Source organism: Acanthaster planci, linkage group LG03 (genome assembly GCF_054643075.1).
Source record: "Acanthaster planci isolate LZ-2023a linkage group LG03, COTS_SCS, whole genome shotgun sequence".
NCBI classification, from domain to species: domain Eukaryota; kingdom Metazoa; phylum Echinodermata; class Asteroidea; order Valvatida; family Acanthasteridae; genus Acanthaster; species Acanthaster planci.
The window spans coordinates 11,678,547-11,704,388 of record NC_141779.1 but is presented as its reverse complement, the minus strand read 5'-3'; the positions used below and the strand labels follow the sequence as shown (position 1 = coordinate 11,704,388).

The 25,842-nt window shown below is 43.0% G+C and overlaps 2 protein-coding genes across 12 annotated transcripts in view; both read left to right on the top strand.

The window, feature by feature from the left end:
• The first annotated feature begins 269 nt into the window (after nucleotides 1-269).
• LOC110987504 (protein cbp-1-like) lies at nucleotides 270-25,075 on the top strand. Of its 2 annotated transcripts, XM_087134406.1 has the most exons (5): nucleotides 270-1,121; nucleotides 1,959-2,064; nucleotides 20,943-21,088; nucleotides 21,287-21,403; nucleotides 23,093-24,891. In XM_087134406.1, exons 4-5 carry the CDS (start codon nucleotides 21,323-21,325, stop codon nucleotides 23,186-23,188), a joined length of 177 nt encoding a protein of 58 aa, XP_086990532.1. In that variant the 5' UTR covers nucleotides 270-1,121; nucleotides 1,959-2,064; nucleotides 20,943-21,088; nucleotides 21,287-21,322; the 3' UTR covers nucleotides 23,189-24,891. The 2 variants fall into 2 exon arrangements, 1 of the variants encoding a protein (XP_086990532.1); XR_002599287.2 differs by lacking the exons at nucleotides 270-1,121; nucleotides 1,959-2,064 and having other exon boundaries at nucleotides 12,880-21,088; nucleotides 23,093-25,075.
• A 512-nt stretch (nucleotides 25,076-25,587) lies between these two features.
• LOC110987512 (uncharacterized) overlaps nucleotides 25,588-25,842 on the top strand; it is a 32,232-nt gene continuing 31,977 nt past the window's right edge. For all 10 annotated transcript variants that reach the window (XR_015424825.1, XR_015424824.1, XR_015424823.1 and 7 more), the window contains exon 1: nucleotides 25,588-25,749. The gene's annotated coding sequence lies outside the window, so the exon portion shown is untranslated. The remainder of the gene's footprint in view (nucleotides 25,750-25,842) is intronic.

Below are 25,842 nucleotides of genomic sequence, written 5' to 3'. Positions count from 1 at the left end.
CTGTAGTTTTGGAAATACCCGCAAAAGAAGGCGACAGTTGTCGTCCCCCCTTTACAAAAAAGTCTGGAAATACATGTTCCCTGATCAAGACACATTAAAGGACTTCCTCATCCCGTGTTCCTTTTAATTTTCTGTAGCTTAACTGATGATTGTTTAAGGTATTTCTCTCCAGAGATGATCACCCCCTCGAAACAGTCTTGAGGCCCCTTCTCATGATTAGGGCCCTGTTTTGTCCAGTAGGCAATACTTGTAGACTGTGTTGTTTCACACAGATCTGGATCACGATCAGTGATCTATCGTTGGTTTACAGACACCAAAAGTCACCTAATGCATGGTGTGAACCAGCTTTAGGATCACTGATTGAAATTCAGATCCATGTGAAACAAACAGACCCTCAGAAATACACTCTGGCAGTCCTGCTGCTTGATTCTATCTATTTCAAGAACTCTAAGTCACTACTCTAAGTGACTTAGAGGTGTTGTTATTTTCATGGATGACAATGCTATGTGTTTTCTGAATCCAGCTTTTGTGGTGGTGATCCAGTTATGCCAACTCCGCTTTTTCAATCAAATTTTCCCTTGAGAGCAACTGTTAGGTACCTAAAGCTCTTGAAAACGGTCGTACGGAGTTTCAGACCATGAGACCAAGTATTTTTCGCAAAGTCTGAAATTTTGTTCCCACAAATCTCTTATTTCCTCCCGACGACATTGTTCATGCCGTTTGTGTTAATCACAATGCACATGCATTATGCCAGCCAGTGGCCACACTTGCTCTGCATTTTGGTTGACCATTTTCAGATGTTGGGGATGGCATCTTCTGTTCATTATGCGACATTCTGTGTGTATGTCTGGATATACAGTACATGTATATACGATATGCACTGCACTGTGTATAGCTGTGAAAGATTGCAAGATGTTACAAACCCTCCCCCGTTTTGCGGTGTGCGCGTGACATTCCATTTACAGTGTACAAGTGCATTTAAATGCACTTATGTGTATGAGGTGGGTGTATGTCTGCGTGTATGAAGTTTGTGCACAGGGTTCGGAGAGAAATGATGAACAACAGCAGGAATCTGGACTACAGTAGACCTAGCAACAGCTGCCACCAGAGGAAAGTTGAACGTGAGTGATGCTATTTAATTGAAACAGAACATATTCCTGGCAGTTTTTATATGTACATATAGATTTGATGGGCCAGTATGCTTAAATTGTCTAATCCAGTTATTTTTAAAGCAATACTTTTTGGTAAGGCCTGTACAGGCAAATCCAGAGAGCGTGGTAATGCTGTCAATGGTAATGATCAGTGGCCTGCACCGATATGGCAATAACCATGATGATAACTATCGCGCTTCACTACTGTTGTACGTGCAACAGTTGCCCCTTTACAAAACCCAATATTGTGGCATATTTGAGGGGCCATGGGAAAGTGACCAATGAAATGTTGCTAGATTTGTCGTGATACTTGAGTAGAAATGTTTACACCGGTACTCTGAACAAACTCGGGTCTTCCAAATCTCGATTTTTATATCCAGCTGCAGTTTCACAGGAACTTCAGAATCACAATCGCAGGGGTATGACCTAAAGAAACTCTGTCTGTACAAAGCTGTTATACAAAGGCCCAGGTTTGGAATTTTCTCATATGGTTTGAGCACTGAAGATCTCATATGTATTCGATCTAGTCACAGAAAACAGAGTGGAGGGCCTCATCTAGATGGTTTGGATGTTGTTATGAATTGCTCATGCACCTTTGGAAGCCATCAGCCAGGAGCTTCATGCCTTTCCCATGTACCTATCAGCCACTGAATAGTGATTCTGAAAAGTTTCAAAAATGGCTCTGGAGTGGAGCAAATTTGTTTAAGTTGCATTTACATGTAAGTCCACTGTCAGTTTATTACTCAAGTACTGTCGGACTCTTTTCATATAGTAGTTAATTTAGTTGGTGTTTGTCATCGGTTTCAGGGGTGCAGTGATGGTGATGGTATTTACAGTGACCTACATGTAATACCTGCTGCTAGTTCACCGAGCAACCAAACTCAGCCGGCAATGGATCTTAAGGGATCGTGAGGTGCAAATTGAAAATTTTTTCAAGGATATTAAAAATGTATGATATAACCTGGTGATCTGATAAAAATTCATGTCCTAGAAACCTTCAAATACCTGCTTAAACCCATCCATGGTGATGTCAAATTGCTTCAACTGAAGAAAGTACAGCTGATTATCTGTCACTTCTACTTTATGTTTCAAAAGGTTTAACTGTCCACATTCAGTTTACTGTTTATTTTGGTGTCTTTGACAGTGTAGCTTAAATGAACTTTAGTAGACTTACTGTAAACATCAGGCACTGTTTTAGGTGGCATTCAGTCTGTGACTTTGCAATATAAGCTTGTGCCCAGATCTTTATGCTCTTGTCCTACTCCCCTTTTTTACTTCATTGGGCCAGCTGTCACTCCTAATTAAGGAGAACCAGAGCCATGTGTGGATGGTTCATTGTAACTGGTGAGTTTTGAGAAGTCACTTCGAGAAGAATGACACAGCTAAGGAGAAGAGGTGGCACATCATTCAAATTGTTTTGGAAATACTGTTGAGTTTTATAAAAAAAAAGCTTGTTATTTTCAGCTAGAAATGAAAAGTAGCAAGTAGAAAACACTCGTTCGAGATTTTCCTTTTAAACTTGTAAATACAACACTGAGACATCTGAAGCCATGAAAGATGTCTCAGGGGGTCATTACAATCACACTGTCGTAGAAGTTGGTACCTTAATTAACAGCTCAACACAAACACCCCAGGCACAACGGGTCTTGTGCAGAAACCCTGTCAGACCGCAAGTATGTACTCCTAACCAGCCACAGAGGAGTTCAGAGTCAGTAACTGCTGGATCCTTGGTCAAGATCAAAGATGACGCAAAAGAGGTTGGAATCCATTTTACACTTTGGTTGAGAATCGTGGACTTGTTGCAAGGGAACATTTTTATTTAATCAAGGAGAACGCCAAAGACGAGCAGTTTTGCTGACAGCCTTTCTAACTTTATTGTTTGGAGGTAATTCCCTCCGGAACGATTGCAGCGTTGCAGAGTCAGAAGACGTTAAACAAAGTAGAAATGCTGTAAAATCAAGATGTATACGTCGTCTTTCATTTTTAAATGTGCCAGCAGATAGAGACTTTAATAGCGACCACGATACAGGCCTATGGATGATAGACCAGCCGAAAATTACACTGCGTCTAATATACTAACCGAACAAGAACAGCAGGGTAGAAAAGAGACTGATCAGCCATCAAGAGCAGCTGGTGACAACCTCCGGACAGGAGAAGCATGTGATGGTGAGCAACTCGCAAGAGAACTCCCTGACAACAATCCCTGCCTGCAGAAATAGAGCATAATCCAGCCATTCTTGACAGCTACAGAGTCCAAGTTGAAACAATGCAGTACCACATCCCATCAGAAAACGAGGCGCAGAGAGGAAAAGCACCAAGTCCTTGCAGAGACGTACCGGTAACAGCCCAGATGCCCGAAACTCCGATTGGTGATCCAGAGAAATTGGCAAAAGACTACAGTAACAGAAAGAGAGTGTCATGGGCATTGCACGCAACTTTCATTTTTCTCATGGTGAGAAAGAAGATTTTTTACTAGGTATGGCTTTGACTGTACAGAAAGGGGAAGCAAATAAAAACATGCCTGCTTGGAATGGGACCTTCACGACAGGCGATATATAATTTCTATGTTGGAGATGAGAGAATTGAGAGATGGATTTTCTCTGTATGATGACATTGTCCAGGATAACTCTGCAACACATTTCCATGTTTTGGCTCACGAAATAACTTCATTTGCTTGACACGAAAAACCCAACGGAAATAATCGAACTGCTCCGACAACTATTGCCTAGTTTCTTTGTCCCTAGAAGACAAACTGATACACCAGACAAGATATGGGACGGAGAGGTACCCCCCTTACCTGTCCAATCCCTATACACACTCTAGACTATTGTTACCTAACACATCCCCCCTTGAAGTCTGTAAAGAATTCCTGAGATTCCGATCAAACAATGACCAACACAAAGGCGGGGGGGGGACTCTCTCCTCAAATCTTGCTTCAAATGTAAACTGCCACTGTGAAAGGTGAGATTAATGCAGAGTTAGCTATTCTTCATCCTAAGCAAACAGCCACGGGTATGTCCATATCTCCACACGAGCTTTGGCATTGTCTTCTTTACCTGTACCACTGGTTGAGAGGACAAGAAATTTGGCGGGTTTTGGAGACACCTGTAATATAGGCAGAGAAACCACCACCACCATTGGCATCACATGCATAAACAACGAGCAGGTGCTAAACGATGTAAAGTGGCACTCTCCCAAGGAGATGTGGATGACACAAATATTTGCCTTGAAGGATTCTAGAAGCAACGCGGAAGCGAATCTAGGGACAGACGGTGTTATCTTAAACAGCTTTATCCGAAGTCTGCTTGAGCAAGGTCATGATGCATATGCTGACATGGATACAATGTTTCTACATGCATTACTCGGAGGGGACTTGTCTCCCGCATCCGAATCGGGGTGGAATATCTACATGGAGATGGCAAAGCAGATAAGGGCATAGAACGGTCGGGCAGAAGGTCCAAGCTTGGACTTAAATTCTCCGCGTGCTTTAAGATCATCTACTGGATTTTCTGACTGATCACATTGCTATTGGTCCAAACCACGCAATTTCTCGTCAATTTGAGAAGCTAATAAAACTCCTAGTGAGTTTGCTACCAGATCAGGCATCCCAAATATCGGTCACAGTGAAAGGCAACAATGGATACAACGAAAAAAAAATACATCTTGAAAAAAGGATACAACGAGCATTGCGAAATCCTGTATCAAATGTTTCTGCCAGAAATGTGCATCGAGGCAAACAAGGGGTGTTCACACAGCGTTTTGACGACTAGGGGATGCTGCAAGACTTCACTCTCAACACTAATACTGCAAAAGTTATTCTTGCTCCCCCTGCTGATTTCAGCATTGATACAGCATTTCTAGATATTCTGGATTGGGTACTTGGCGAGTCTTTCCATCCGCAGCTTCTACCGTGTTATATAAAATGTGGAAAAAAGGCGTCAAAGAATTTGCTGAGGGAAGTCTAAATTTCAATGTTTAAAGCACCGAAATGAACACTGGTCGTTGTTACAAAAAATTTTACTAGTGTATGAAAGTTCAACATCACGACTTGTACAATATTTCATTGTTACTGTAGGAAAAGCCATGATGAAAGAGAGCGTGAGATGTCAAAATGTAATGAATTTTACTGCCAGTTTAGCCGTAGTCAGTAATTACAGTCGTCAATCATCATTGCAATCGTGAGGTTGGCCAGTTTCTGATTTTTTTATCCGTAGCAATATCCTAATGGAATGATTTTTCTTGGAGCTCTAGCTCTGTGAATAAAATAAGTCCCTCTTAAAAATTCACGTTAGGATTTCCTCCTCAAGAAACATATTTTAATTCAGAACACTTTTTAAAAGCTTATTTGATAAAATTTGGACCCTTCATTAAAACCTTTGACTATACAAATGCAAGTTGGGGAGGGTGACGAATAACTGAGTCCCATAGGCTACAGCTTTATAGAATTTATATCCCTAACGGATTTCAAATCTTTGGGTACGGTAGAAACAGACCCTTCAGATGGCCTTTTGCGGCTTGTTAGATAATCGTTACAAAAAAAATCACTTCCAATCCACGAGACGTGGTTTGGTTCTCTTTTTTCCATGCAATGTAGTTAGACAATTATTTAAAAAGTCTGTTTCCTGTCTATTTTTTTCTTTCTTTGTTTAAATTGCAGTCGCTGGACTTGGTGTTATGTTGTACAACGTATTAACTTAAAATATTGACTTAAACCTAAATTAAAAAGAAAAAGGCATTAAAAAATTCCCTTTCTCAATTTTGAGAAAGGGATTATTTTTGGCCCTAAATTAATCCGTTACAAACAACGTCCAAACGTGTTCGGCTATCCAACCGGCTGTCTTGCTCGCCACGTTTAATATCCAACATAGTACACTGCCAATTATACCTGGTATACCGCAAGTGCTTTCAGACCTAATTTCTTCAAAACGTTTTGCCAAATTTTGCAGTTGTCGTTTGATCCAATCGGTTACGCCGCCTTTTGACTGTGGCGCTGGTGTAGGTTCTGGCGCTGGTGTAGGCGTAGGCTCTGGACTAGGAGCCCCAACCGCTCTCACAGCGGCCACTACGCTTGAAATAATCATACTAATAACTAATCCAAAAGCCGTTAAAATGCTGACTATAGTCACGCCTTGTTCTCTAAAAAGCATCCGAACTTTCTCGCGTAAAGTTAAATCACCGTCCATTACAGCGTTAATTGTTTTTTTGATGCGATTGATCTGCGTGCGAATCTGATCTGTGTTTCTGTTAATGACTTCTAATCTACCACGTCGTTCAACTTGTAAATCACCAACTGTTCTTGAAGTTCCACTCGTTCTGTATCGTATGCTGCTTCTTCTAATTCATTTTTGACTTGTTGGATCTTTTCGTCCAACTCGTCCCTGGGTAACTTTACCCTGGTTTAAAATCAACTCACCTTTTACCGTTTGTAGCGATTCGTCTAAAGCGAGAAGTTCTCGATAGTTTAATCCTTCCGTTTGCGCTTCCCGATTTTCTGTGAGCTTTTCCACGATTTTGCTTACTTGGTCGGTTATCTTTGGTAGTTCTTCCATTTGAACTATTTCAGGATTAATGATTTTTAACGTTTCGCCCATTTTTGCTGTCTTTTTGCCATACATTTTAAAACCTGGTTCTTCTCGGACAAATTGCGTGCCTGAGTATCCACCTGCCCTAGCGTTTCTGGCTATAGTGTCCAAGTTTACGACTAAGTCCGAATTTCTTTTGTCGGTTAATAGTGCTTCCTTACTAAACCCAGGAATCCCTTTAAAAAATAAACTGCGACGTTTGCGATCTTCAAAATTTTCATAATTGGGTAATTTTGGAACATTGCTTCGACCGGCCTGTTTGAAAAATCTGTAGAAGTCGTCTACCGCAGAATTGGTTCTAAATGTTGTTATTCCCCGTGCTAATCTATCATCAGTGGGTATTACTAAGCCTTCGGTAAATGGCGTTTCTTCTCTGTCGGTGGTGCATATGTTTTCATCATCAATATCATCATAATCATACGTTAAATCTTTTCCCCCTCGATCCAACAAGGGACATTTCCTCTAGGTCGAATCCGTTTTCTGCCATGTTACTTTATAATAAACCGTTTTTAAACCTACATTTTAACCTATCGGCAAGATTGCCGGTAGGATACCATGCGACACGAGCCGGCCCTGTGTAGCCAAATGCACCCGCCGACATCGCGGTTAATTTGGCAACGTCTTCTACCGACAACCGATCCAAGTTGGGTGCTTTAATTTTCAATAATTTATTACTAAGCATGGCGTATCCCATTGAAATGAAGCTAATAACAGCACCGTGATATACCGTACTGGCAATCCCGTCTACGTTGATCAATTTTGCGTTACTCATGTTTAAATATATACGGTTTTATATTTTATTTCCAAATTATCCCATGTCTAAAATTTTCGGTTGAGCAGTAGTTGTTCGAACTGGTGCGGGTGTTTTTACCGTCGGTGTTTATTTTTCCAAAACAAAGCTAGTGCGATTCCTCCAAATACTAAACCGCCTATAATCAAATTTCTGTATTCTGCAAAAGAAACTTACTTTCGGATTTCGTCTCTGAGTCACGCCCTAATTCACAGACTTTCAATCGGGAAAATTGTTGTTTCATCTTCCTGTTATGTTCAGCTAATCTTTTACCTTGTTAGACACGTTTCGGATTTTTAGAATAGAATAGAATTTCCCAAAGCGTTCACGATTTCTTTCCGAATCTGACCTCGCATAAATTAAACAGCTTTTCTTGTTCGGCTGGGGTAAGTGTCCTTTATGGAATATTCTTTGCCAAGATATTTCTTTGATTCACCCGAGGCTACAACTGAACATAGTCGATCTTTGACATTTGGCTTAGGCTCGATGGATTTTGTTTTTGCATTAGAACTGAGGATACATTTGATGTTGTCCATTTATATAAACAAGTTTTAAATTTGTTAAACGTTTCCTTGATAGATAGATATTCGCAGGTATAAAACGTCAAGTTAATTGCAATTACTAATTGGACAACTAGTTGAACATATTTTGGCATTGGAATCAATCAATTAAACAAAATAAAAAATGGTGTAACTGGACTAATTTAATCCAGTTACACCAAATTCAAACAAGTGGTAATTAGGTTCATTCTAGTTCATCATTTTATTTACGTTTGTTTGACTTCCTCTTGAGTTTGCAGCTCCAACAACAAAGAACGCAGTTGCTTTTAATATGTCCTATTGAATTATCTAATCGCTCTATAGTACACGTCTACTGTACGTTTTAATAATTGCATTTTAACTTTGCAATCGCTTTAATAGCAATATTCGTAATCTTCAATTAATCCCGGCGAAAATCTGTATCGATAAACCAGTAGGGATCAAATCGGTTGTACTTCTTGTCGTTTTTGCAGCAATCATAAATCCACTGACAAATTGTAACTTTTATGGGATCGTTGCACAGTTTGTATCGATATCTTTATTTGCCATGCTCACATAATCCAGCGCCTTCACATTGGACGCGTCGATGTTTTTGTTTCAAATTGCTATGCTCACAAATAGAAGCCCCACCACAATCGATGAAATAGCCCATGTACGTATGTACAACGCGAAAGACATTTTATTTAATTCGTTATATCGTAACCCGCGCATAGTTTGCCGTTATCTTTAACTTTTAAAAATTCCTATTATTTTAATTTATGACACAAAGTTGGTCTCCATATTGGGTAATAAGTAAAATAGATTTATCATTTTTCATTGAATCAAATATGAAACCGGCGGCTCGGTATTTAACTTGACATCCCGCAAATGCGTTTTAATCGATTCCCTTTCGCTGTCGGTTACAACGTTGTTTTCATCAAGTGCTTGACCAAAACTGTTTCGATCCTTACAGTGAGTCCACAACCAGCATAAGTGCAAATAATGCCCACCGCTGAAAGCCATTTTACTCAAAGCGCATGTGTTACTGCCTTTCTATCTCTTCTGATATTTGATAAACTGATCAGCTGAACAATCGTCTACAACAAACAGCGTGTTTATTCCATCAAACGCTTTTCGATACAGTTCCACCGCCTCGTTTAATTCGAGTTTTTCTCTGTCAAAATCACACATTTTCGTCTGTTAATACCCAGAACTTTTCCTTAGCGTTGGACAGATGATCACGATTGTTTCGTATGTAAACCGAAATTCGCTTTTAAAAAGATCCAAAATCCACTGAGTCTTACTGCTAACCGTTTTACCCACAATTAAGGCACAGTGTCGTTGTTTATACAAACTCATTTTATCTTAAACTGGATTTAATAAACCAGACTTTTAGAATTACCGTCGCGAACTGTTAACTGCGCGTCCATTATCATATAGACATACATGAACTTATCTTTCAAATAACTGCCCATATAAACGCCGGTTCAATTTAAATCTGTCACAACCGCTCTACCGGTTCCGTTCCGAGTCCCCAAAATACTTGGAGATTTTATTCCAGTGTTGATATTCGATCAGCCCTTGCGAGTACAGCTGATTGGGCTTACGTTCGACTCTGACGCTTGTTTTCGTGATATGTGGGTTGTAAAATCGTGGAGAATTTTTTACGTTGGATCTTTGAATAAAATCAAAACGCCTTTCAAGCTTTTAATCATCTGATCGATGTTAATGTTCCACAATGTGTCTGACGTGTTGACCTGCTGTTTCTTCCACGCATGAATGCGGTTGAATAAATAATACACATTGCCCTTGTGCTTTTGCCTCAAAAAAGTGACGACTTTGTACTCCAACGTTAAATCCGAAATGGAATATTCCGCAGCCGTGTCTGTGGACTTAACCACTTTATCGTGATTATTAACTGATACGTCAACGGCTCTTCAAACTCGAGGGGTAAAAAGGCCCGTGATCAATTAACAACGGTACGTCCAACGGAATCGCGTATCAGTTCTCAAACGCGTCGGCGATCGCTTTGTCTTTACCGTCGTTGGCTGCGTTCCAAGCCAAAGTAAGCCATATTTTTTGTCTGTGTCAGGAATAGCCAATTGTCCTTAAATTTGTGAAATACACCTGCATAGCGGAAGCTGACAATTTTATTCCCCTGTAGACTAACGTTGAGTTGTGACACGAGATTCCTTGCGAGGTTGTTATAAACTTTTCGATAGTCATCGGATGCACCGTCTAGCTCGAATTTAAACGCCAATTTAGTGGTACCGGGCACGACGACGTCGTCTGTGCCCAATGGGGGAAATTTGACGTATTGGCACGAAATTTGGCTTATCGGTACAATTAAAGTTAAGGTTAACTTTATTTTAAAATTGACAAAGAATTTTCAAGGTTGTTTTACAGTCCACAGGGTTACTGGTGTGGTGAAAGTGCCTTGGATAATTTACATCAAAAAACTGTTGCGGATAAAACGGTTATACGAAAATGGTGAAAGAAACAAGCCATTTGGCAAATTTATTTACCTTCCCCTGGATACGTATCCAGCCCGAGTACTTTACAACAGGAATCTGTTGAATCCAAGACTTGTAAATACGCGTTAACTGTGGTTGACATGGGATCTAAATTTAAAGAGGCTGAGTAAGTAAAACGGGTTTATAAAACGTCGCCTTTGACTTGGCCTAAATTTGCCATGGTCGATTCGGGATCGGAATTTAAAGGCTAGTTTAAAAGGCTGTTCACTAAAACAAGCTTGAAATTCAAGTAGGTGAACCCGTTGTACATAGATCCCAGGGAATCGTTGAATAGCCGAACGTTTGTTTGGGCATCAATACGCGCAAGAGATGTTAAACGTCAGTTTGCCAAACGGAGAATGGATTATAAAAGCTTAAATGGAGAAAAGACTAGGTTGATTGACAAAGAACCTGCAGCAGCTGTTAAATTAGACCACGTAAATCAAGCACCAAGTACACCAGTCCCAAAAAGACGAGAGATAGATCTTCCTTCAGACGCGATCGTTAGATACCTATATTACTCGGGGGAACAGGAAGGCGGCACCGTCAGAAGGGCGACCGATCCGATTTGGAGCGTCCACGTCTACGTCGACGCCAACGTTGTATTACTTGTTAAACGACCCTAAACGGTCTTTTGTCAGAGAAGAGCTCCCAATCGTGCCTGCGGAACCGAATTACCGCCGATAGAATAATGCCCTTAAGCTAAAGTTTTTAACCTATTTGGTAAAATGTAACGTTTCGTGTCTAACGGCGATAGACTCAGATTATTTCGCGTAGCTGTGAATAACAGCTGCTTGTCAGATCTAAATAGTTGTTGTTTATTAAAGTGTTGTGCCGATTGAACAGACAATTTTTATACGCAGAATGTGTCAGATGTTTTTGGGTTACTGTTTTTGTCACTCCTTTTGCCTTTTTCAAATTCTGATGTTCCGTTAGAAGAGAATGCAGTTTTGGTCGTATACGAACACCTTCCGAAATAATTTTACCACGAAATTCGTCTTTCATTTTGTCGATGACTTTTTCATTTTTCGGGCTGTAAATTTTATGATTCTTTGGGTAGTTGCTCAAATCGAATTCGTATTTATTTCGATAGATACATTTGTATATGTCGTCGGTTTCAATTTGTAACAGCAGCGAATCTGTATCGGTATACATCAATTTTAATTTATCTCCAAAATGCTGCTTCCACTCGTAATAAAATTCGTACATTTGAGTTTTGGATAAATCTAATATGCAAACGCCGCAGTAAATTGGTTTGTTTAACATCGTTTTTATCTTATAACATTTCGATAAACGAAAGATTACAATCAGGAAATGGCGTGACCGTTTTAAAATTTGACAAGCTAGATAATTTTGTAAATTTATCTATGTCTTTGTCGAGCAGCAAATGACCTTCGATATGGGTACGCACGTCTCCCATCGATTTACCATATACCGAATTGTTCATTAATCTGAAGAAATCTTTCTCGATATTGGAATTGGCTAATTTACGTAACTGGGTGTTTTTGTCGATGTAACTGCGCATCCACGGCGCTTGTTTAAACGGCGCTTGTTTAATATATAATCGTTTGTAATCTTCTTGGTGCTTGGCTAATTTTTTGGCTTTGTGAAAAATAGATTGACATTTGTGTCATTCGTAAATGCCGTGAGTACTAACCAAATTTGAAATGAGTTTAGACGTATTTTTAATCCAGCAATAATTTTGTATGTGCCCGTTGTCAAAAAAATAGGCCTAGTGGGTCTACGTGTCTGTTGGCTCAAACGTTTTTAGATAAATAAAACGTCGGAAACGTGCCTTTCTTTCTGTCATACCCGTATAAATTAATCGATTGGTTATTCTGCGCTTCGATTTTAGGAATGTGATTCTTTGGCGTGGGAAAATGTATGCCCGCGAAATCTAATTCATCTGGATTATAAGTTTTTGGTTTTTGACGTTCTATTCTTTAACATGGATCCCTGTCAATTTTGCGTTTGACTGTATCTCTCGATATTTTTCGATATCCTTTTTGTGTGTGATAAAAATTGAACCGCATCGTCATTAAAAACCCGCGGAATTAATTTCCAATTCTGGCATTTGCTTTAGAATTGCTTTACGTTGCGTATTTGTAATTGGCGTATTTATTCCGGATTTATGAAACCTTTAATCGCGGTGATGAAATCTTTTCTCAAAATCCAGCCTTTTTTACCCGTGGCAACTGGACGTAAATTATTGTCATCCGCCAATTTTCGTAACTCGTCGATCGATTTGCGAGATAAATTTTGAAACTGCTTTGAGTAATTTTTTACCGCTTGTATTAATTATGACTACCGATGTACTTCATTAAGAACGACTTATTCTATGTATTATAACCATTGTATTTTTAACGTAATTTGACGTTCATTTTTTGATTCGATGACATTCTTATTTGAATTAAATTTATTTTGGTTTTACAGCTGTTTACAGTTGGCCCGGCGATCGATTAGTAATCCGTCGTTTTCGTTTGCGTTTTGTAAAAACGCCTCACGAGTGTCAACGAGTCATTTTTTTTTTGCAAAAAACACGCCTACAGGTGTCAATGAGTCAGTATTTTGGGGGAAATAATAGTAGTAGGGAATAACCGATTTTTGGCAAAAAAGGGTACACCGTCGTATACTTACCCGATGGTTTTGATAATCTGAAAAATCGATGTCGGCAAAAGTGGCACTTTATCTTAAAATCCGGACGATTTTTGTTGTTTTTAGGGGTAAATGTAGCGGTTTTTATAACTTTCCAAAAAGTGTTGGGTAGATATAGGAGGGTTTTTCAATTTTGCTAATCTCGAGTTTTGGGAATTTTGAAAAACCGTTGGGAAGTTTTCGACGGTTTTCGATTTTAGCCAGATCCGGCACTTCCCTACTACTACAGGATTTTTCATCAGAATTATCCTGATTCCTCGATTGTTTTCATCATAATTATCCTGTTTTCATGATTTTGATAGCACACCTGCACAGCCTACATATGCAAATTTCCCAAGTGCTTATTACACTTCGCTGAAAAGACTTGATTATGCATTTTGCCCCTTGACCCTCCACAGTGCATTGCGGTCCCGCCGCCATGTTCTCAGCGCCTTTAATTTACGGATGTGTATTTGGCATTTTCCGAGTTGCGAGTTCCGTAACCTTTCGCGTTTGTGAATAGACTTGATTCCTGAGTACAATAAAGAGTGTTTTCTGTGATATTGGTAAGAGTGCTTTTCTTTGTATTTCGTACCTTGTCGTTCTTTTCTGCCACTTTTTCTGTGCATTATCTATAGGTTTGGGTGTGACCTACCGTTGGACTGGGTTATGCATGTATATGACCGTTGAACAGGGCTAGCGTGCAGTCCTTTTTCTCAATGTGATGCGTGCATTAGAACAATACCGGCCCAACGAGGGATGGCCTGGCCGTGGAGCGTGGAGCGGGGCTTTGCAGACTGCCCCGCTCCTTTTTGGTGCAGTTTGCGTTATCCGAGATTAACGGCCTTGACGAGGAAAGACCCAGTGGGCGGGGGGTGAGCAGGCAGGGGCCGCAATATACCCCGGAACCTTATCTACATTGATTGTGTTGAGCAGGCAGCTACTCTGGGTGTCTACCGGTGGGGCCGTGCTTATGTTACCCTTGATCATCGTTGTCCAGAGTGTAATGGGCTGTCTTTTCTCTATGCTGCAGGTAGTGAGTGTCGTGCTACCGGCCACATCCTCGAGCAACCCTACCGACCGATGGCCCAGCGGGGCATGCGGGGTGACGACCCACCGTCTGCCCCGGGTCCCTCACCGGCTGCCGCTCGCCAGGTGACGTCCGCTCAGAAACTGGACCAGTCAACCCCTTCCAGGCAGACAACAGGTTCCACGGCGGGCTCGCCGCGTCTACCACCTCAACTGCTGGCAAACCAGCACTACAACAGAGCACATATCCTCAAGCCACACCGGACGAAGCTAGCCCTTTTAGACTGCTACGCCGCCGGGGCTTTCGTCTGCCGCACCCCATCCGCAGTTCTATCATGACCTTTGCTGCCGATGGACTCCGGACATGAGGCCGCCAGTCCCGATATGGGACATTCCTCCCAGGATATGACCGATCACTCGGGGGACCCCCACCCGGCTAAACCTCCGTCTGTCCTGGCTTCCGGCTCCTCCGCTCTGGCAAAACTAAGAAGCGCAAGGTCAAAGTGGCCTCTTCTTCCTCATTCAAGGCTAAGAAGAAGCGCAGCTCAGATTCAGATCCGCCTCCATGGACGCAACCCTTCAGTCCCTTTCGGAAGCCTTCACTTCTCTCGCCCGCAAGATAGTCTCCAAGCCTCAGCCGGCAGCAACGGAGCCTGATCCGGATCCCCTTTGGGCTGTTCCTCCTCCCTCGCAAGGAGCGCCTTCGGAGGCGGAAATGGCCTCTGTTCCTCAACCAGACCAGTTTTTTTCAGCGGGATCCGCCCCTAGATCGTGCCGACCTGACCCACTCTGACCACGGTTCGGTGCCTCCCCCTCCCCCTGCGAGCCTTCAACCGCTCTCCTCAGAGGATAAGGAGATCGATTCTGTCGCTGGCCTTACTCAACCCAAGGACCGCCTCCGTCTTCTTCAGCGTGACATGGTACATGTCCTCGGCCTTCCATCTTCGAATCCTGCGCCCGTGAAGCTAGGACAAACTTCATTTAAACGTCACCCTTGAGTCGTCTGAGCCTGTCTTCCCAGAGATTCCGGTGGACCACTCTTGCGTGGAGATGATGAATGTCCTCGCGAAGGCTAAGCATTGGTGCAATGCCTTCCAGGGCTCTGTGCTACTACCGCTTCCCCAAGGAAGACATTTCTCACTTCTTGTCAGCTCAGGACATCCCTGACGCTCCTAGGGACAAGATTTCTTCTGATGCCTTTAAGCGCTCCACTTTCCGGGATAAGGACAAGGCGAACTTCGAGTCGGTTCTTTGTCTGAGAGAAGAAGGAGGAAAGCCGATGGTCGGCCTTCTCCTTCTTCTCTCAGAGTATATTGTTCGGGCCTGTGAGGAGGACTCTTCCGTCTCGCCTTACTTTGCAGCCCTTGCCTTAACTTTGTCTTCGAGAAGTTCACCCACATCTCCCTCCTAGCTACTTCTAGCTGCAGGGTCAATGCAGTGGACGCTATGAACATTCCCTACGAGTCAGTCAAGAACAAACTCCGCGATCTGCCTCTTCTCGGGATGATTTGTTTGCCGGGAGATTTAATGATATCCTTGAGTCAGAAGTGAAGCGCATAGAAACCGCCAAGAAAATTTCACTCTGTGAACCCGCAGCCCCTCAGTTACAAAAACCACCTCCACCACCAAGACGGCGACCAAGCTCGTCCTCTTCCTCGGGCCGCCCCTTCAGCCATCCATTTTGACCAGCAGCCCGGTCTCCGAACCCCCGTCCAGCTCCACCTGCAGCTGCTTCCAGGAGGTTCCGGCCACAACCCGCCGGCCGTAGGTTCACGCCCCGTGTTACAGACAGAATTTGGACTTGTAACAAGTTTAATTGTTAGCCATGTGGGCACTGTAATTTGTTGCCTGAGGATGCTATACTTTGGTTGCCTGGGGGTGCTGTCATTTTGGGGTGTGGTTCATTCGGTATGCAAGAGTACATCCATTGTACACATATTTAGTCACTCCTGTGGGTAGACATGCTTTGACCACTTCTATGTTAACATGCCTTGCTACTCCTATGTAGATATACATACAAGTAATTTGCCAACAGATTGACATCCTTGGAAGCTCAGCAAAAGTAAGCTTTTCATTATTATTTTTTATTGTAATAGATTTCACATTTTGAAGAACTTTAGTTAATATTTGCAACTGCAGTTTAACCTTTTGAGGGTTTCCCTAGGCCCTATTGACATGTACATGCAATTGTCTTTATCACTGATTGATAGATTTGGAGAGAGTTCCATATATGGAGTTTATTTGACGCCCTGTGTGCAAGCCCTATCAGACTGGTCTGTGAAATTACACCTTGTGACAGAAGTCATACCATTGTGGGTGAAATTAAACAGGACAACTGAAGCACGAGTATAAACTGAGCTATAACGCTGTTTGTTTACTATAACTTTGGCGGTTACACCCTGTGCCCCTGGTCCCTTCGGGAGGCGGCGCTGGTGACTATTCTCCTTCACCTTTGACGACCACCGATCCCAAACCCATCGGCGGCCATCTGGGCAATTTCTGGCTGAAATCACCACAGACAGCTGGGTCCTCGCCACCATCGCCCCCGGCTACACCCTCAAATTCACGAGCTCCCCGCCGTCCGAGATGGTCTTTCGCTCCACTCCTCCTCCATACGACAATTCCAGGCGACTGGCTCTGGAGGAGGATATTTCAACGTTACTACACAAACAAGCCACTATATTGGTACACTCAAGTCAACTGTCCACCGGCTTCCTTTCGACACCCAAGAAAGAGTCCGGGAAGTGGCGACCAATAATTAACCTGAAGCCGCTCATCAACACGTTTATTAAGCGGAAACGGTTCCGGGTGGAGACCTTGAACGTAGTCATGTATTCTCTGCCGGTTCCATGTTGGGCCGCATCCATAGACCTGCGTACCTTCATATTCCAATACACGAGCAGGACCGCAAATTCCTTCGCTTTGATTATTGTAGCCAAATCTACGAGTTCCAGGCTCTCCCTTTCGGCCTTTCCACTTCTCGAAGGGTTTTTACCCGAGTCGCCAAGACACTCGCTGCTCACCTGCCCCAGCGAGACATGCTCATCTTTCAATATCTAGATGACTGGTTGATCGTCGGCCGCTCCCTCAACTAGGCCACGGCTTCCACCTCCCTCACTCTCGACATCACCGTACGTCTGGGGTTTCTCATCAACTACAAGTCCAATCTCACCTCATAACTAAGGCCAAAATACCTTGGGGCTGTTCTTGACCTCCGCAAAGGTGTTGTGACTCCGACGCCGGAGCGCATCCTCCTTCGCGACTGCCTCTTCCAGTTCTTTACGGCCCAGGCTCCCCAGGCATTGGCCTGGCTCCGTCTACTCGGCTTGATGGCCAGCCTGGTCGATCTCATTCCTTGGTGTCGACTACGGATGCGACCACTTCAACTACATCTCCTGTCTCAGTATCATCCCAAGAGCAACCCAATTACTGCTCAAGTATCTCTTCCACCTAATATACGCAGTCACCTTCCTTGGTGGACTATCACCAAGCGTTTGACGGCCGGCCTGCCCATTGTCCCCCCTTGGGCCCAGACGTGATGGTGACGACGGATGCGTCGCTATTCAGATGGGGAGCCTCTCTGCCTCCACTCCATGCCTCCGGGGCTTGGGACTCCGCCTCTAGGGACAAGCGCATCAATGTGTTGGAACTCCAAGCGGTGTTCAACACTCTTCGCCGCTTTCGTCAACACCTAGTAGGTCGCTACATCCGAGTTCAGAGCGGTAACTCCACGGCAGAGGCGTACATCAATCATCAAGGCAATACTCGCTCTCCCCAACTCTGCACCCTTGTGTGGCAGCTCTTCATGTGGACGATCGATCAAGGCGTTACCCTTCAAGCCATCCTCATAGCGGGAACCAGCAACAACATGGCCGACGCACCTTCTTGGGGTGCCGTCAGACCGACGGAGTGGACCCTTCATCCGAATGTGGTCAGCCATATCTTCACGGAGGTTGAACGTCCTCCTATCGATCTCTTTGCATCCGCTGACAAGGCCTATCTCCTGACTTTCTGTTCCAGGTTTCCTCACCCGCAGGGGTGGGCGACTGACGCCCTACCGATCGACTGGATGGGCCTTCTGGCTTGTGCCTTTCCCCCAATCTCCCTCATTCCGCAGGTCCTGTGCAAGATAGAATGGGAGCCATGTCGAATCCTCCTCGTCGCCCCATTCTGGCCTCACCAACTGTGGTTTCCAAGACTGACAAGAGTCCTGGTACGGCGACCGATAATCCTTCCGGTCAGAGAGGACATCCTCCGTCAGCCTGGATTAGGGATCCTTCAACCAGCATCGGAGGGTCTTCACTCGACGTGTTGGACGTTGTTCAATGATCTGTCAGAGCATCGGGCCTTTCTGCAGATGCTGCGTCCATGATGGCGCGGGGTCGACGACTATCCACCTGCAAGATTTACAACACCCGACTACAAAATTTTACTAGATGGTGTGATGACCACAATGTTTCTCCGGCTGAAGCTCCTGTGAGTTCCGCCGTAGACTTCCTCATGTACCTGTTTCACTCGGGCCTCGAGGTTGCCACCATCCGCAATTACCGGTCGGCCTTGGCGGTTGTACACACGGGCCTCAGCAATGGGTGGACTGTCTCTGACAACGTTGCTATCAACCATCTTCTTTAAGGAATGTTTATCGAGTGCCCCCATGTCAGACGCGTCTTATCCTGGGAACTTGACGTTCTTGGTGGTCCCCCCTTTGAGCCGTTAGCTGACGCCTCTGACCTCCATCTCAGTATCAAGCTGGCATTCCTCCTGGCGGTCGTCCCATCGAGACGGGGTAGCGAGCTGCGTGCCCTATCGACTTCTGATAGCCACATCCGCTGGGAGCCTCACGGAGTTCGTCTCATCCCATCCATCGGGTTCCTCACTAAAAACAAGACGCCTACCTTCCCAGGCCCACTTCCCAACATAGTCGTCCCTGATATAACCTCACTCGCGGGAGACGATTCTGACAAGAAATGGTGCCTGGTTCGGACTCTCAAGTGGTACCTTGCCAGGACCAACCGTCACCGGGAATATGATTTTCAGCTCTTCATAACCACAACGAAGCCCTTCCAACCAGCATCTAAGGACACTATCGCCCGATGGATGGTCTCAGCTATTCAGGACTGGCCGGCTCAGCATGATGAGATGGCTAGGGCGTACGTCACGGCTCATGGTGTTCGGGCTGCTTCTACATCCTGGTCATACTAGCCAAAATCTGCCAGTCAGCTTGTTGGAAATCTCCTTCCACCTTCACCGAATGCTACCTAAAGGATGTCCTGCAGTGCGAGACCACTAATGGCAGAGCGACCCTCCGCTTGGTAGTCCACACAACATGTTCTGCTCCGGGCCAGAAGGCTTATAGCTAGCCTAAGTAGGGTCTCTAGGTCAGAGTCCGCTCTTGCGAAACCCGCCTTATGTTCTTTAGGTATTATACTCCTGTCGCCGATCCACCTTCAGGGTACGGTGCCACTCTGCATATGTAGGCTAGGCAGGGGTATGTGACGGGAACTCCTTCCCCACGTGGAGTGGGTCGACCTCTTAGTGATATTTACCCCTGCCCAGCCGCAGCCCCATCCTTCCCCACTTTGGCTCCGGTGATCTTACCGCTTCGAAAAGAAGGACGAACTTGGTGGCGGGACCGCATTGCATTGTGAAGGGTCAAGAGGCACAATACATAATCAAGTCATTTCAGCAAATTGTAATGGGCACTTGGGAAATTTGCATATGTAGGGTGGGCACGGGTAAGTGTCGCTAGGAGACCCGACCCACTCTCCGAGGGGAAGGATTACTATACACCTTAAAGCCATGGTGGGGCTTCAAAACTTTTCGTGTTTATTTCATGGATGTTCATTTTCCTCCAATCTCCGCCCTAGTGTCCTCCAATCTCAGCCCTAGTGTATGGTGTTATAAATTTGTGTCGATGAAGGAAAAATGTCAAGTACATGTGTACAACTGTGTATATTTCAATGCATTCTTTGAAACGCAGTCTTCCAAAGACATCTTTTTCAGTATGCCTTGCATTTCAGTTGAATGATAATGAAGCTCAATAGGAATGGTTAATAGAGGAGAGACTTGGTGTTAGTTTGACTTTGCATGTGTAGTTATGTAGAAGTCAAACAGTCATCATGAAAGACAGAGAGAGTCTGTTGAATGTTACAAAATATTACATTAAAGGAGTTAATTCCCTTGTATGATACATAACACTGCTGAAAGAAGCACCAGCTAGAAAAACGGATCCACACATACTGCCTGCCTTTCCATTTTCTGTTTCTCTAAATCTTCATTTTCTAGCCCCGGACTAATGTCAATTTCTCTTTCAATAAAATAAACTCCCTCGTCCTTATCTCTTAATATATTAAGTGCAAAATACATTTTTTGTCCAGCACTAATGGTTTTGAAGTTTTTGTGTGCATATTATTTGACAATGTTTTCTCATCAACTTGCAGCAGTGCACCAGATGCTCTTTATGGTCATGTCCAAAGATTGTGTAGCGCTCCGTAGTGGTGCAAGATGGAGAACTTGGCCAAAAGGTGTTACCACCACCTTGGGTGCCATTCGAGTGTGAATCTTAATGCATAGATGCAGGTATACCGGGTGTGGGTGCCATAGCATACTCACACCCAAATGATGGGTGAAGGTCTCCATCTTGCGCCGCTGCGTGGTGCTATACAGCCTTTGGTCATACCCTGCCTGAATAATTCTTTCTTCCAACACATGCATTGATCTCGTAGATACCTCTGATGATATGCCAGTTTCGAATTTGTTGTTCCCCGACCAGCAACGCTGGCATGGGTATTACCATGCCCATCCCTGGCTACACACAGCCGTGGCAGCAGTTTGTTACCCAGGATTTGCACGATCACCTTGTCTTTAAATTGTAAGTAAAATCCTTGATTCTTCCACCTTAATTGGCACCGCATTTGAAATTGCAAATGTGCACTGATTTGATTTCAGAATGTTTTCTTTAACTTTTCGGAATAAAAATTGCCAAAAACACATTAATTAAGCATTTTATGCAAACGATTGCTGAAAATTATATGATGTGGGTATTCAAGAATAATGATTTCTCTCCCAGAGTTCAAGCAGTATTTCCATCACCTGACCCAAAGCCATGAAGGACAAGGGAATGGGAAAAGTAGTAGCCTCTGCCCAAAGAATGGGAAAGGACATGTATGAGCGAGCCAGCAGTAGGGTAAGTGATGTACAGTCTTTTTTGTGTCAGGAATTCATACCTTTTTATGGATAATCAAACAACCAGGGCTGTGCTGGATATTCAAATTGTTGATCAGTCATTAAATACTTGAATATTTGTTTTCAAAATCAAATATTCATAGGTAGAAATCAGTAAAATAAAAAGGGGAAGTAATGAAATCATTAAGGTACAAAATTGCATAAAACAGGCATCTCCATTGTAACACACCTCTTGCTGGCTATTTATCCCGATTGGTTGAAATGTAGTCAGATGTGTATAGGTCAGTACATGAATCTTGCATCGGCGTGAATCATGCACCAAGACATTGTGCACATGTAAATTCCAGAGACTGCCTGGCTGGGCACTAGTACTTCAGAGTTTCCACTGTGGAGCCTCACATGAGCAGAACATTGAAGAACAACTCTAAAACACTCAATGGAAAATAAAAGTGTTGCTGTAATTATTGAATTGCTTGTTGAATCGCCGAAATGTATGGTTGGATTAAAAGAGTTTCACAGTTTCTTGTCCTTTTTTACATATAAAGCTTGTGGCCTCAGAAGAAAGAACCCTCTTCTGATCCCTCATAGTCCCTCAATGTGCATAAAAGTGCTCTGACTTCATTGCTAGTGTAAACTACATGTACTACTCTTAGAGAACTGCAGGTGTTTGCCAAGTCTCTCATCAGAGTCTTTCCACTAATGGTTCGTGTACAGATTAGGGGCCACTCAAAATTTTCAATGTTATTTAAATTTCGATTTAAAAAAAATTTTGGCCACCCACCCACCCCCATTTTGATTAAAAAAAAATTGAATTTTCATCCAGTACGTGTACATTATACATGCATTTGATATAAATTCATATACATGTAAAAATCTATAATGCAACACAGTGTGACAAGATGATGGGTGGAATTGCAATAAATGATTGCTATCGATCGCGCACGCAACAGCATGCCTTGTCCAATCTGCTCAAAAATGGACCTCCCGAGGTACTTCTATGCCTACTGTCAATTACTGCGTCTCCATGCACATGCACATGTATTTCTATTGGAATGGAGATGTAGACCTAGCTCTAGCCAACAGATTTGGATGCAGTTTGCTGCTGTCTAGTTAGTCTTAGATTCAAGGTGATCAACATTTCACCGTTATTAACTGGTGTTCAACATTCACTGTTTGTACCAGTAGGTTTATATAATACGTCTGCTGCCCTGCTACATTCGTGTTTGATGTGTTTAATCACCGCTGCAAGCACCCGGCTTCCAAGTGTAAGAGTAAACACCAGCTCCTCCAATGATGTTTTACACTTGCTTAATAATGTTCAGGAAAGGTCAACCTGTCTGTATATGGAAACAAAGTTGAAAAAGATTGCATTTTTGGAATGCTGGTGTTTTGGAGCTATATATGCGTGGTGTGCACGCTAGGCCTACACGTATTTCATGCAAGTCAGGAAAAACACTTTTTTCTCGATTTTAATGTAAAATGTAAATTTCGTTTTTTCATGAATTTCCTTGCTTGACCCAGACACTATTTAAAGAAAAAAAAGTCGAAAAGTCGAAAAAAAAGCACTGAAATTTTGAGTGGCCCCTTAGGAAGACCAGTGTCCATTGCGGAAAAACCACCCGGAAAACCAATCACCCTTGCTTACTTTTTAATTCACTCATTTGTTTTTTACTGCCTGGTCTTGTCACAGGAGGAGTACTATCACCTCTTGGCTGAGAAGATCTACAAGATCCAGAAGGAGCTGCAGGAGACAGCAGGCACTGACGCAGGAGACAGGACGTACTGACGCAGGAAACAGCAGGCACTGTGACGCATGAGACACCAGCCACTGATGCTGCTGTTGGTGGCATCTCCATGATGGCAGCAGAGCTGCTGCCCCAGCCACAGCCTCCCCACTAACTGCCTAGACCAGTATGTCCACTGGGAAAATGTAGCTCTTTCAACCAACTTATTTCAGAATTATGCTGTACATAACTATATGTTCTCGAAGGTTTATTTTGGCATCGGTGTTGCTTTGGCTCAGCAGTGAAAAGTGGACTGGTAGAATGGGGCGTCAGGTTGGCATAGTGACACTCTTATGTTGTGAATGTGAGTTTTATGTTTTGAAACAAATTCCATATCTCGGTATGTGGTACGAAGATGTCAGCTGTACTCATGTTCAGTAAATGTAACTAACTCAAGCTTAAAATTGTATTTCTAAAAAGAGCTTCACTCATTAGGTGCTTCTGGAAAATTTGAATCTCTTTTTTCTGAACACAACTGTCCTTGCTTATTGTCTTTATCAGGACTTGAACAAAGCTTTTGCCGCAAATAGATTAGATTGCTACTTTGATAGACAAACTAACAGATATTTACATGTCTGTACATAGGGTCTGCTGCTCACCTAAGAGAAAACAAATGAAATGGGAAGGGGGAGGTTCAACAGCAACTCTTAAACTTGAAGGTCCCTTTTCCTTGAATGTCTGTATTTAAACAAGATATGTTCTTGTTTTATTTTTCTAAATCCACTTTGTATGTAACCGTGATCTGACCATCTGTATACACAGGTAGGCCTACAAGCTAATGGTTTCAAACCTCAAGCATACCTCGACTCGATCAACTCGACTGACATTTAAACCTGTCAGTGCTCTGTTTGCACACACAAAGTCTGAGAAGTCTGGGGAGGCACACTGTGCGTTGAATTTGAACTTTGAGGCCATTTGAGGCCATTCATATATGGCCCTGTTGTAGTATATGGGCATGCCCCACATTGTTGAAAAGTATGAGGTTTTTGTAAGAAACGTGGTACAAATACTCTTCAAATGACTGGTGTAAATCAGCATTTTTGGTATTTGTCTGTGTTAGTGGCCATATCTTACCTTTTTCAAGAGCTGAAATTTTTGGCCAAATATACCCACCTTCAAGTGGACAAAAGGAAAGGGGTGGAAAATTTTAGAAGTAAATTGCTATTCAGGTTTCTTCATTTCCACTTGCTTGATTTTTTTCACAAACAGAAGATTCACCATTCGATTTGCCATACTTGGTCTTGAAAGTCACAGATTTGAGTCTTAAGATGGCAACAACTTGCAATAGAAGAATAAAATAGAAAGTTTAAGGCTGTAGTACTGAACAGGTCCAGTCTCCCTCAGGAAACTTTTAAGTGCCTTTGGTTTATGCATTTTGTATTCCAAAATGGTCCATCAATTCAATATGGGCTTGTTTATGTGTCAGGCTTGGGTAAAATAAATACAAGCCCTTTGCCTTTTAGATTTTGGAGAAATATGAATTAGAGAGTACAGATTTGATATTGTGTAACCTGTTCAACTTCACTCAATGTTAATACATTTGAGACAAATCTAGGGATTTTGTATGCAAAAAATGATTTTGAATTCTAGATGAGTATTCCATGTACTTTTTGTAACTCCTGTAATCAGTGTAATAGTTGGAGGATTTTAATTGAATGAAATAAAATATGTGGCCCGAGACATTAATGACATGTCCATGATTTGAACTGCACTTTATTACTTCTTTTTTGCAACTTCTGGTCCTCTTAAGTTACTGGTATTTATGTAAGAAACCTGGAAGTTATGCCTTATGGATTACTCTCATTGAAAAGTGCTCTGGAAATTTAAGAAGCCATTCAAGGAAAAGGATTTAATGAGGACACCCCAAGGAATATGATGGGGGAGGGCACTACATTCATCAGCATTAAACAAAAAAAATAAATAATTTAGAAGGGTGTTAACGCTGAGGTATTTTCAAGCAATTTAATTTGATTTCATTTACTCTCTTTTCCCTAATATCAAAGCTGTGAAATAGAAACAAAAAAGAAAGAGGGCTCTCTGATTTGGAAAAATGTTCAAAGAAACCCTGGTCAATGGCAAAATTAGGGATAACGCAAAACACTTTCAAAACAGCGGTTCCAAATCCCATTTGCGATTTTCACCAACTTTTTTTTCTTTCCCCGGGAGGAGATGGGGACCCCCCTCCCTCTTGTAACATGTGCACATGCACGAACTTGAGAGCGCGCCTCTTGTGCTACTTGACCTCCAAGTCACTGCGCTGTGTACATGTGCGTCGTGTGTAGTGACTTGGACCATAGACTTGGAGGAGAAAATGCTTGGACTGGACGTTCTTGAAGTTCAAGTAGTTTAGTTGGCGCGGCGCAACTACTGGCCTTGTCCTATTGAGGGCGCTGTACGTAATTATGTCCCGCGATGATTATGCTGCGTTCGAAGTTTTACTGTACTTCTCATGTTAAAAACTTCACGATTTTCACCACAAAAAGGACGTCATTGGTGAAACGTGGGACGTCCTATGGTACCATATTTCCACATAAACAACTCAAAAGATGGTCAATTGATGCAGGTACGTTAAAACCACTTTTTGTTTTCAGGCCTTGCTAACGTTTTGACACAGTATGTTGCACTTTGCCTAGTCGGTGCTGAGGCCGGGATCAGG